The following is a 13,864-nucleotide window of genomic DNA, read 5'->3' on the forward strand; positions in this document are numbered from 1 at the left end:
AAGGGAGGGAGCTGAGATTTCAACTCAACAGCCCACATTCAAGAAACAGCAATGACTCTGATATTGCCAAGTACCAGCGCTACAACTAGCATATGTGTGAACCCAAAACATATATTCCAGGAATTCTAGACACCTTTATGATGACAGCCACATAGAACATGCAGTGAGTCCCCCTTACAATATGAAATTATAATACATCTTCCAGTGACTTTTTCTGCAGATTTTATATTTTGAAATCTGAACACTATCCCCTAAATATTTTACATTTATATCACTTATTTATGACTTATCAGATCTCCTTTAAAGATTGTAAAGAAGTGAAGTCTGCAAGATAACACACCAAACTGATGTATTATATTCCAGGGTTATTTGCTTATTTGCCATTTGGGTTTCCATATTTGAAAGACAGATTTATCAAGTTATCCTCACTAAAAGTATATTTACTGTTATCTAAGTGTCTTAGGTCATGTCACTTGTGATTATAGCCAGCATAGCTGGGGGATGAGAGATGCACCAATGGAATTCACTTGCTGTTTGTTCATGGCCAGGTCTAGAGTTTGGCCTTGATCATTTCTCAGCAGAGGGTATGCTCATTTGCTATGAGTGATAGGATGCTTGTTAGCCAACAATTTGAAAGGCCATAATAGGCAGGACAGCCAGGGCCAAACACATGGAGAGTCCCACATGTCCCAGCTGCTCTCTGAAAAGAGTGGTAGATAAAGGCAGAGTGTGTGTGGCAAAGATACAGATGGAGGAACCCAACCATTGCCAGAACCAGAGTCATAAATCTGCCAGTGGGTAGACGGCTTCCAACATCGGCTGGGGCCAGGCAGGAAAGAAAAGAGACCCCTACCTTTATCAAGCAGAATCTTCCCTCTCTCTCTCCCTCTCTCTCCAAGCAGAATCAGGCCCTGTATGAGACTGTGGAACCCAGTGGATGGAGAAATAGCACCCTGAGTGTGATCAGAGAAACACAGTGAAATGAACATCCATGAAGCCCATTCACTGAGATCTAAGAGCTGGATTATTTTATCAGCAACTTTTATGTCCATCACAGTCTGAACTGGATGGACCAGGAATACTGTCCTACCTTGAAGTTATAAAATGACCCCCTTCCTTTCTTCCTTCCTTCCTTATGTAAACATTATTACTTAATATACTCAAAGTATTATGTCGGTAATTAGATATATAGGTTAGCATATATCCTTGCTCTGATTTTTTTCTTTTGTATTTCATACCTCAATTGTGACTTGAATATTGTTGACCAATAAGTATCAATTCTTGTTTTTGGTTTGTTTGTTGATTTTTGTTTTTTTTTTATTTGGCTGCGGGGATCTTTTAGTTGCGGCGTGTGGGATCTAGCTCCCTGACCAGGGATCAAACCCGGGCCCCCTGCATTGGGAGCATGGAGTCTTAACCACTGGACCACCAGGGAAGTCCCAATAGTATCAATTCTTATACTGCTTATCACCTTTGACATGAGAGTCTTAGGACATTTTACTTACGGATTTATTTGAGCCCCGTACCCTTTTCACATGACACGTTTTGTTTGGTGTGCCTTGGAGTGATTTTGTTTAGATCTGTGTGTATGTGTGCACATGTGTATTTTCTTTTTTTACATCTTTATTGGAGTATAATTGCTTTACAATGGTGTTAGTTTCTGCTTTATAACAAAGTGAATCAGTTATACATATACATATGTTCCCATATCTCTTCCCTCTTGCGTCTCCCTCCCCCCTACCCTCCCTATTCCACCCCTCCAGGCGGTCACAAAGCACCGAGCTGATCTCCCTGTGCTACATGGCTGCTTCCCACTAGCTATCTACCTTACGTTTGGTAGTGTGTATATGTCCATGCCACTCTCTCACTCTTTCCCAGCTTACCCTTCCCGCCCCCCATATCCTCAAGTCCATTCTCTAGTAGGTCTGTGTCTTTATTCCTGTCTTACCCCTAGGTTCTAACAAGAACATGTTTTGTGTAGATTTTCTCTCACATTTTCTTGCTTTTTTGCCTCTTGTGTGAGTAGTGACAACCTTCACTAAATGGAGAACTTCTAGAATTTTCTTCTCTCTTTCTTATAGAGTAAGGATGTTTTGGGCTTCTGAAATGGCTGAGGCAAGAATTGCTCATTTCTTTTCTTATCCCTACGTGTTTACCACTCTCCATCCCAGTTCCCTGCTTTACTTTTTAATCATGTCATTTCACAACATTACACGATATACTTACTGGTTTCTTTGTGCTCTCCCCCACTATTCTCTGTTCACAGCTACGTCTCCCATGCTAGAACAATTCCTGGCAGAATGGGTGCTGCCTCTCCAAAATTGTTGAATGCAAAATGAGTATATGAGTAAATTTAGTTTAAAAGAGATACTTTACTTTGTATTCGTTAATCCTTAATTTTTTACTATATTCCTAAGCAATACAGCAAAAATTGCATGCTTTCTGGTCCATATTGGGAATTTCCTGCAGAGAAATCTTCAGAGAAGTTAAGATCAGAGGGTTCTACCCATACATAGGTACTCTAAAGATTCAGTCTTTTATTCATTCAACAAATATTGATTGAATCTACTATATACCAGTCCCTGTTCTAGTTACCATGCAAGGAAGGGCAAAAGTCTTTCCCATAAGGACATCATAGTCAAATGAAAAGGGACATACAGACAATAATTGCAATTAATTGGGTAGATGTCAGGAGAGAGATCTGTGTAATATGTTGTGGGAACAATGACAAGGCAGGATCTCCCTTTTCCCGAGGGGACCTGGCAAAGTTTCTTTACAGTCTACCTCGTTAAACCTGTATTCCAAAACACCTGCATTAATCTGATACGCTTAATTCATTCAACACTGAATAACTACTATGTACCTTACACTGGGCTATGCCCTGGGGACATAACCGGAATAAGACATGTGGGATATCCCATAACAAGGAATGAACATGATAGCATGTAATCGTACTATCATTGTAATTTGTGATAGAAATGGAAAGGAGAAACACAAGGTAAGAGACTCACGTACAACATGAATGCCTAAGCTAGTCTGTGGGAGCAGAGAAAGCTCCCTCAGGGAAATACTATTTCCTGTACCCGACTATGCATGAATTTATCCCCATCTGTTCACTGAGATAAAGAACAGTAATGCAGTGCCGTCATTGCAGTGGGGACAAACAAAGCCCCTTGGCACCTTGCTTTGGCAGAGATAGGTCTAACGAGAAGAGAGGGAGGGCTGAGTTCTTGAAACTATTCAAATATTTTCACCTGACAGAGCATCAACTCATTGTTAATTCCAAGGGATGTCAGGCACAAAATATTCTTAGACATACATAGACAGCACCTGCCAAGGTGATCCATGCTGGCCCATCATTTGTCTGTCCGACCCTGAACTCAGTCATTTCCTGCCAACTTCCATCCCATTCTGGATTGCCCATAGTTCTATTTCCATTACACCATTCTATCTTGTACTTTAATATCATCTACATTTTTTAGTGTTTAAAGCATATTGCATTTGTTTTGTTTTCTATGTTGTCAACGTTAAACACAAATTCAACAAATATTTTACTGCATCACTGCTGAGTAAAAGTGTAGCAGTTAAGAGAAAGGACTCTGGAGCCAGGTTTTCCTGGCTTCAGAGCTAGGATTCGTGACGACCTTGTACAAATTATTTAACCCCTCTACGCCTCAGGTGTCTTATCTGTACAATGGGATAACAGTATTTATTTATAGACCACCTGCTAGAGCTGCTTCAGACACTGTCTGGCTGTGTGTGGCCAAGTCCCTGAGACTTTTGGGTTCCTCCCTCATAAAAGGAAGGGGAAAACATCTGTAGACGATTCCAGTTTTACTATTCTATAGCTTAACTTCCATCTCTCATGTGCCATTCATGACGGCATCTTGATCCATCTAAACAGATATTCTATAATGATAGGAAGAGTATAAGGCATAGGAATTCTTAAAACATTGATGAAGTTTATCTAAAACCACAAGCACACACATAGCAAAGAAGAACAATTATAAGATCACATTCTTCTGGGGAAATATTGAAATGAGGGTTCAGAAAATAAAAGTGGCATATGATGTGGTGGGAACTGTGGACTTTGGAACCCAGTTGTACTGAATACCAATCCCAGTGCCTCCACATGCCAGTTGTATGCTCTGGAGGGTAAGTTACTTAACTACACTGAACTTTCATTCTTCACCAGTAAAGCAAAGGTAATACTACCAACACTAGGGATTTTGTGACCATGAAAACTATTATGATAAAGTGCTTGACATCCAGTTTGCGATAGATGATGGTAATTATTAACTTTTTATTCACTGAAGGTTCTCAGTCTTCAGCCGCGGCAGTGTCAAAGTTGGTGACAACTTCCCTCATGCCAGATCCTTATTTTAAATGGGAATACAGTGCACTGGGTGCTATAAGCATAATGAAGAAATATAAGATATGGTCCCTGTCATCAGGAAGCTTACAATGTACACAAAGGCATTATGATTTAAATGGTAATATACACGTATTAGTTCAAGATAACAAGAGGTGCCAATCATAAAGGTGTGACAGTCAACCAGTTCAGAGTAGGAGAATATTGATCAGGCAAATGTGTTCAAATAAAGATGGTAGTATTGCCACGTAATGAAGTAATATCGCGATGGGTGCGTATAATGCCCTACTGGGCTGTCCCAGTCATTCCGCATCATTGCAATGCACACATTCAGTTAAAAATATTCAAGGGCTTCCCTGGTGGCGCAGTGGTTGAGAGTCCGCCTGCCGATGCAGGGGACACGGGTTCGTGCCCCGGTCCGGGAAGATCCCACATGCCGCGGAGCGGCTGGGCCCGTGAGCCATGGCCGCTGAGCTTGCGCGTCTGGAGCCTGTGCTCCTCAAAGAGAGAGGCCACAACAGTGAGAGGCCCACGTACCGCAAAAAAAAAAAAAAAAAAAAAAAATCAAATCCAGCCTGAGTGAGCCCTATCATAGATTCTATTATTCAATTTATTATTTCAACTTAGGTTTCATATGACTTTAGAATTTAATATTATAGCCTGAAATCTATCTGAAATTATCAATTATTGCTTTCTCTAATTCTTTTGAAGAGTTAACTGCAAATTACTATTTAACTCTCCATCCCTCCAACATGATATCTTCTAATATAATTGTGAAGCCTCAGAAGTTTTGAGTTTTTTCTTAAGCTAGTGGGTCTCTTTTATCAGACAGCTATCCAACTTGACAATTCTTCAACATTCCTTTTCCAGATTTTTATTGGTGAGCTATCCATGTATTTCATAAAGTCAACCAGAGAATCTCTGATTGCCCAAGAGAAAACAATTCTGACCGGAGAATGCTGTTACCTGAATCCCTTACTCCGAAGGATCGTAAGATTCATAGGTGAGTACAAGGACATGTTGGACTAAGCCCTCGCTTATAGGTAAAACTTACGAAACTTACTGAAGATGAACACACTTGATAAAATAACCTAAGCTATGGAAGCATCAACTTTAAAAGCAAGAGTTGTTTTGGGGATTTTCCAGGAAGTACAGAAATTGAGCCTGATCCTGGTGCCAAGTCAAATTTTTGATCCTTAAAGTGAAGCAATACTTATTAAATTGTTTTACAAATTATTTCAACTTTGATTTTTTCTTCCTACACAATACTTATCTGAGATTCCCTTGGGACATATATTTTAATATTGACTGGATATTGCCATATACCCTTAAGCTGAGTCAGGCAAGGGGGTACAGCATCAGGAGACACCAGTAAAATGAACTAGAAATAATCAACTTTCCTGACAAAACTTTCCTACCCAGTAACTTTGTTATGCAGGGAACTTTAAATCTAATCCATCAAGTCTTAAAAAGAATGCCTTTCCAAAGTTGGAAAACAAATAGTTTTATTAGTGTTCACGATGAGGAATAATTAAGACATTTTCTATAACCCTCCTTCTAGGACTTTTATAAAAATCCTGAGGGTATATGGATAATGATTATAAATATGGGAATGAATGTGTATGTGAGTAAAGGTAGGAATATAGATCTCTCAGAGTTCCTACACGGTGAGTACTCAGTAACTATTAGTGTTCTAATGAGATCCTACAAATACCTACTGGTCAGGTGTTCATGGGAGCCAGGATAAAACTCTGAAAGTATCAACATGGTGCTAAAACAAGCCATGATACCATTTAGAACATATGGAACTGACAACTGAGAAAGTGGGGGCCAGAACACAGCTCCTTTGGTTATTCTTAATCCTTTTCTTCCTGTTATAGAAAAGGGTCGAATTTCCTCAAGTCATGAGCAAATGATCATATCAAAATCAAATATGCAGTAACTTCACGCACCCCTATGTTCACAGCAGCACTATTTACAATAGCCAAGACATGAAAACAACCTATATGTTCATTAACAGATGAACGGATAAAGATGTGGTACATATATACAATGGAATATTACTCAGCCATTAAAAAGAATGAAATAATGCCATTTGCAGCAACATGGATGGACCTAGAGATTATCCTAAGCCAGAAAGAGAAAGACAAATACCATATGATATCACATATAAATGAAATCTAAAATATGACAGAAATGAACATATCTATGAAACAAAAACAGACTTACAGACATAGAGAACAGACTCATGGTTGTGGGGTGGGGGGCGGAGGGAAGGACTGGGAGTTTGGGGTTAGCAGATGCAAACTAGTATATATAGGATGGATAAACAACAAGGTCCTACTGTGTAGCGCAGGGAACTGTATTCAATATCCTGTGATAAACCGTAATGGAAAAGAATACGAAAAGAATATATATGTATAACTGGATCACTTTGCTGTACAGCAGAAATTAAACACAACATTGTAAATCAACTATACTTCAATAAAAATTTTAAAAAATATGCAGTAACTTCTAACATTGGCATGGGAGTTAGGGAAGTAGTAGAGTGGGAAGGCTAGGAAAACCTAAGTTAAAAGAAGTAACCCTTAACATTAAAATAGTCTTCGGCATTTACTGATGGTATTTGCAGAATGACCTGTGGGCGTCTGCAGTCGGCTCATTGGGTGTACCCTCATCCATATGATGTCACGTCTATCTAGTCTACTCATTCCAAACAATGGTGCCTTTCAAAGACATCCAGAGTTTGGTCACCTGCTACCAGAGTGGCTTCAAGGAAGACAAGAGGAGAGGCGAGAATATTTATTATACAGAACACTGGACTAGACACTTTATAATTTCGTTTGATCCACCCAACACCCTATAAGGTAGGTTATAGTTCTAACTGTGCAGATGAAGAATATGATATAAAATGGGATAAAGTAACTGTTCCCAAGGACTGTGAGTGTGTGGGTAAGGCTAATAATGCCTGTATTAGGGATCTTCTAAGCATGAAAAATACTATGATAAAGTGCCTGACACCCAGTTTTCAATAGATGATGGTAATTATTAACTTTTAAGTTTTCATTCCATGATTTTGCTTTCCGTGGTTTCAGTTACTCACAGTCAGCCAAAAATATTAAATGAAAAACTACAGAAATAAACAATTCATAAGTTTTAAATCATGCTCCATTCTGAGTATGATGAAATCTTGTGCCATCCTGCTCTGTCGTGAATTATCCCTTTGTCCAAATTATCCCACCCATCGGTCACTTAGAGGCCGTCTGGTTATCAAATCAACTGTCATGATATGGCAGAGCTTATGTTCAAGTAATCCTTAGTTTATGTAATAATGGCCCCAAAGCACAAGAGTAGTGATGCTGGCAATTTGGATATGCCAAAGAGAAGCCGTAAAGCACTTTCTTTAAGTGAAAAGGTAAAAGTTCTCAGTAAGGAAAGAAAAAAATCACATGCTGAGGTTGAACAGTAAGAACAAATCTTCTGTTTGTGAAATTGTAAAGAAGAAAAAAGTAATACATGCTAGTTCTGCTGTCACACCTCAAACTGCAAAAATTACAGCCACAGCCATGGTAAGTGCTTAGTTAAGATAGAAAAGGCATTAAATTTGTACAATAAGATATTTTGAGAGAGAGAGATTATATTCACCTTTAATTACAGTACATTGTTATAATTGTTCTATTTTGTTATTAGTTATTGTTGTTAATATCTTACTGTACTTAATTTATAAATTAAACCTTATTATAGGTATATATGTATTAGAAAAACATAGTATATGTAGGATTTAGTATGATCCACCGTTTCAGGCATCTACTGGGGGCGGGTCTTGGACCATACCCCCGTGGATAAGGGGGGACTACTGTAATTTATGATCCCTTGGAGAGCAGGGACTATATCTTTTTCACTTTGTATCAACAGCATATTGCAAAATGCCTGGCACATAGTAGGTTTTCCATAATTTTTTTGGAGGAGTAAAGAGCAAAAACTAAACTCTGTTAAATCATAGATTTGCCTAAAATTGCTTCCAAAAATGCTGATTCTTAAATATTCATTTGCCTCCTGTTTAATTAACTTTATTACATCTCTTCAGCTTAGTTCTAAAAGATTAGGGTACATAAATAAGGCAATTTCTAAGAGAAAGTCAAAAGTCTATTCTGACTTTTCATATAGGAGAGTTGAAGATGGGGGGAGGGGTCTATCTTGAGATGGGTAACTTAGTATGTGTGGATTAAATTTTTCCATAAGAGAAAAAAACATATTACTTGAAGTAAAGATCCTTATATGGAGATGTTTCCTTTGAAAAAATTAAAGTAAAATTTTTTTACTTTAATTTTACAATAACTTTACAATAATTTTACAAGAACGTAAAATTTTTTTACAATAATTTTACAATAATGTTATTGTAAAGGTCTTAACAGTCTTTTTATTCTAGCCCAGTAGCCACCAAAATACACACCATGCAGTTGGCATTAGAAAATAACAATGTTTCAGCTAACTATTCTAATTAAGCTGAAATGGCATGACTTTGCTCTTGCAGTTTATGTAATTATTCTAGAACCCATTATCAACAGTGTTACCCAACAAATACAATCAGCTTCGCATTGCAAAAATAGTCAGTGGACTAGCAAAATATTTTTTAAAAAAATAATGCTTTATGCTGTCAAGGATGAGAAAAAACTTGGGATTCTAGTACAATTCTAGTGAGACTAAGTTGATATACCCTTTCTGCACAGCAATTTGACAATATATTTCAGTAGCCTTAAAATAAGCCTCCTTTTTAACCCAAAATCCTACTTCAAATAATCTTTCCTAAGGAAATGATCAGAAATGTAAATTAATTTTTATGGACTAAAATTATTTTGTCATAACATAAATTAGAAATATCAATAATATAATTTTTACAAATAATGCTAACCATAAGGTACAATCTCAGAAAATGGTATTAAGAATTTTTCATGAAAGGGGAACTATTCATGTTATAACACTATGTGGAAAAAGTCAAGACACTAGGAACCTATGATTATTTCTAAATAAAAAGAATGCAACATGATACATATGTGTGTATATGTATCTGAACATGTATTTGTGTGTGTATGTATTTGTGTGTGTGTACACGTATCCCATAGAAAAGAGACTGAAGAAATGTAGAAGTTAACTGTTGTTATTCCTGAATTGTACGTTAATGGGTGAATAATTTTATTTTTTGCTTTTTATTCTATAATTTCCAATTTTTTAAATCATAAATATGTATAATTTTAAAATCAGTAAAGGAGCTAGACATTTTGGGAGGAGTGGCAAAAATAGAGGCTATCCCAAAGGATGGCCAAGTCCTTTAACACGGTGTTTGGCGTCGAAAGCAGAGCTGAAAGTGGCACCTTGGCTCTCGAATTCCCTGTCTTCTCTAGGCTGTGTGGCAGGGACTTGAACAGATAGCCCCTCACCCCACCCCACAGAGTCAAAGTAAATTTTAACTGAGAAAATGGCAATAGCCAAGTCAAAGGGAAAACATGCAAATTAAACCATCTCTTCCTGTAGACAAATGCTAATTGTGTTGACCTTGACAGAGAGGATTGAATTCCTCTGATTCACAAATCCAACAATAAATGTTTTCCCCAAGGTTCTCATCATTATAAGGAGGATGAAATAGACTCACAGACATAGAAAACAAACTTATGGCTACCAAAGGGGAAAGGGCAAGGGGGATAAATTAGGAGTTTGGGATTAACAGATACACACCACTACATATAAAATAAGCAACAAGGATTTACTGTATAGCACAGGGAACTGTATTCAACAACTTGTTATTACAATAACCTATAATGGAAAAGAATCTGAAAAATATATAGATATAAAAAACTGAATCACTTTGCTGTATACCTGAAACTAACACAATATTATAAATCAACTATACTTCCACAAATAAACAAACAAACAAACAAAAAGAGGATGCCTGGTCTCCCAGGCTTTAGCTATAAACCCTCATAGTTAACTTCTGTAACCATTTCTAAACTGTTGTATAATTTTTCACACTGTGTTACATGATGTGGGAAGGGAGGAAAGAAATTGCCTGAAGTAACAAATTTTACCAACGTTTTATCAAAACAAATGTGGTCAAATTAGTGACACATATTTAAGGCTTCTCCCTTTCCTCAGTTTTCCCTCTCCATTCCTTCCCTTCCTACATCAGTTCCTTTGGTATGCATTAAATTGAACAACAACCATACACAGATTTAAGTTCTCAAAAGAGATAAACCTGTACATTCTCTTTTCAGCAACAAAGACAAAATAAGGAAGTCATATTTAAATTCTTTTCATTCACAAATATACTTGAGTAATCATATTCTTGTAAATATTAACTTTTTAATTTAATACTGAAAGTATGAATAAAAAGCATTAGAATTCCATGAGGGTTTTTGGTTTGTTTGCCATCTTGAATAACTTTCTTTTGAGTTAAAGAAAAAACTGATCCAGATATACCAAGATTAGATTGTCTTTTGGCACGTAAAATAGCCTGTCATCCAGAAACTGCTTATTATGGGCTTTTCATGTGGGATCACACAGTTGCTCCATTATTACTTCCAATAAAAATTTAATTAAATACCAAGCAAGTCTTAGGCCATTTAGGTCAGGTCTAAGGATTAGGTAGCACTGGACAGAATAGAAAGTACCATGGTAAACGTTAATTCGTGTAACGCTAATTGCCATAAATTGTGATCTAAATGAAGCACGAATATTTTAAACGCAGCCTCAAAGGTCACAGTGTTTTATGGTTGTAAGAATTCATACCCTGAGACAAGCTCAGCCTTTTCAAGAACTAGAAACTCCTTCTCAATTTTGAAAGTCATTTAGATGTACTTTATCTGAAAGGAGACTCCATTTGATTCAGTCAGTCCATTTCTACTTGCATTCAGCATTTATAATTATAAATGGGGGGGGGACTGATCGTATTTTCAACCTTCAACAAGTAATTTTTTGGGCATGTACCATATGCAAAACACTGATTAAGGTGTTGAGGACATATTACTGAACCAAACAGATTTATTTGCTCTTATTGAATTTATATTCTAGTGGGGGAAGCCAGGCATTAAACTAAAAATCATAAATCATATATAAATCATAGTGTTTGTGAGAAGGTAAGTGTTACGGGGGAAAATGATGTAGAGAAAGGAAGTAGGGGGGTTGTGGAGGCAGATATGCAATTTTAAATGGGAAGGGAAAGGCTGCCCTACAATGAGAATTGTCTAGAGTTGGCAGTGACTTCATAGCAGGACAGTGACCATCCCAGGAAACTGGGCGCCCAGGGAACTAGGCCAGCTCCGTGTGCTGACTATGGAAGTTGACCTTGGCTGCATAGTCTAAAAATCAGTTGCAGTGCCCAGGCACCCGACTTTAGTTCCGAGTCCAGAGGCTGGACATTAAAGGAGAAATGTCAAAAGCAAGGCAGGGCATGGGCCTATAAGTTGATGGAGATATTTCTAGAACTCAGCAACAAGAACCAGATTTGAAGCCTAGATGGATCTTAGGGGATAAAGGGAACCTCAGTTTCTGGACCCCATGAGCAGCCAAGCCACCAGCCTTTGAGACGGAGATGTTTGGTGCTTCCCACTAGGGACCAGCAGTGGCTCTGGGTGCAGGGAGGGGAGGCATGCTGAGGCTGGGAGCCTCGGCTGACTTCAAAGTCACAACCAGGGGTCAAGCTCTGCTCAGGTCTCAAGAAGCTGTGATGAGGCTGCTTTTGGTTGCTCTGCTCAGTGCAGAGAACAAGTCTGCTCCTCTTTGAATGTCATCCTCAATGAACCAGAGCATTACAGACCCAAACAAGACTCCTGGCCCAGAACTCTGTAAGTTACTCTAATTGTCAAGAGGAAAGTTATTTAGTCATGAAACTCAAGTGACCCTTTTCTGAGGGCCCTTCCCAGCACCAGTGTTTAGAGGCTGGACTCAAATAAAAGGTATAACTGAGCTGCTTAGGACTAACTATAAGGACAAGTAAAGATTGATGCTTAAGGACTAACTAAAAGGACTAAAGATTGCTGCTTTCTCTAGCACTTTTTTGCTGTAAAGCAGAGTTTCTCTACCTCAGCCGTAAAGCAGAGTTTCTCTACCTCAGCACTATTGACATCTTGGGCCAGTTAATTCTTTTCTGTATGGAGGAGGGGACATCCTACATTGTAGGGTGTAGGATGCATAGTAGCATTCCTGGCCTTTACGTACCAGATGCCAGTAACACCCCCTCCTCCATTAGTAACAACCAAAAATGTCTCCAAACATTGCAAAATGTCCCCTGGGGACAGGATCACCCTCCGTCAAAATCCACTGCTGTGAAGGTTTAAAAAAGTACTTCAGGGCTTCCCTGGTGGCGCAGTGGTTGAGAGTCCGCCTGCCGATGCAGGGGACGCGGGTTCGTGCCCCGGTCCGGGAAGATCCCACATGCCGCGGAGCGGCTGGGCCCGTGAGCCATGGCCGCTGAGCCTGCGCGTCCGGAGCCTGTGCTCCGCAACGGGAGAGGCCATAACAGTGAGAGGCCCGCGTACCGCAAAAAAAAAACTCTTCCTCTTCCCTTACCACGATGCGTAGTTATAGTAATGACACAGTGTTCTTTAAACGCCATTGTATTGTAAAAAAGGTGCTTTATTAATACAAAAGATGAATAACACACAGAGTTGAATATATGTTTGAGGTTGTTAGAATTATAGGGTTCTTATCCCTTTCCTGTTTTCAAAATAATTTTATAATCAACTTATTTGAATTACTGAGGATATCCACATCCCTCAGTTATAAAAATGAGTCCCTAATATCTACATAGATCTCACAATTTACAAAATGTTTTTTACAACTATTTTCTACAATTTGCGTTAATAACCCAGTGATTTAGGTCTATTCAAAACCTCTTTTACAGATAAAGTAACTGAGGTTCAGATTGATTTTAATAAAATCTGTTCTTCAGATTAAAACCATGACATCCAGACAATAGACTGTCAGCCTTTGGTGTTTCTGTGACATACACAGGAAAGACAGACCCAAGAATCTTGTTCTGTGAACCCTTGAAATTAACTATCCAAGGAACTGATGTATTTAGTTCTGTCAGAAACTTCCTTTTGAAGCACAATATTTGATGTTTGTAGATCAATTTGCACTGATGGTGTTTGTATTATACTAGAAACAAAGTCAGATTCATTGCTAAATTGATGAGAAAAGTGCCTCATTCAATGATGACATATCTTAGGTATTCTATCATCTTCTTGTTGGAAAATTATTGGCTAAAATATTGAGGAATTCTTGTTCTGTTGTGACAAGGCAAACATTTCATCGGGAGCATGTTCTAAATCCTTGCCTCTTCTCAGTGCGTGGGTGAGAACTAAAGTGCTTTTTTTCATGGCCTGACAGCTACCCATATATTTTCTTAAGTACATGAAAATACAAGCTTAGAGGGTTGTGAATAAGAGTTTGGATTTAGAGCCATAACTATTTAGTGTCTAATCCCAGCTCTTCTAC

At 38.2% G+C, this 13,864-nt stretch overlaps 1 protein-coding gene across 1 annotated transcript in view; it reads left to right on the forward strand.

Annotated features, from left to right (window-relative positions):
- Window positions 1-13,864, forward strand: part of PLPPR1 (phospholipid phosphatase related 1) — a 265,947-nt gene that overhangs the window by 228,425 nt on the left and 23,658 nt on the right. The window contains exon 4 of the mRNA XM_033431209.2: window positions 5,243-5,375. Within this exon, the coding sequence (XP_033287100.1) occupies window positions 5,243-5,375 (133 nt within the window). The remainder of the gene's footprint in view (window positions 1-5,242; window positions 5,376-13,864) is intronic.

Source organism: Orcinus orca, chromosome 6, assembly GCF_937001465.1.
Source record: "Orcinus orca chromosome 6, mOrcOrc1.1, whole genome shotgun sequence".
NCBI lineage: Eukaryota > Metazoa > Chordata > Mammalia > Artiodactyla > Delphinidae > Orcinus > Orcinus orca.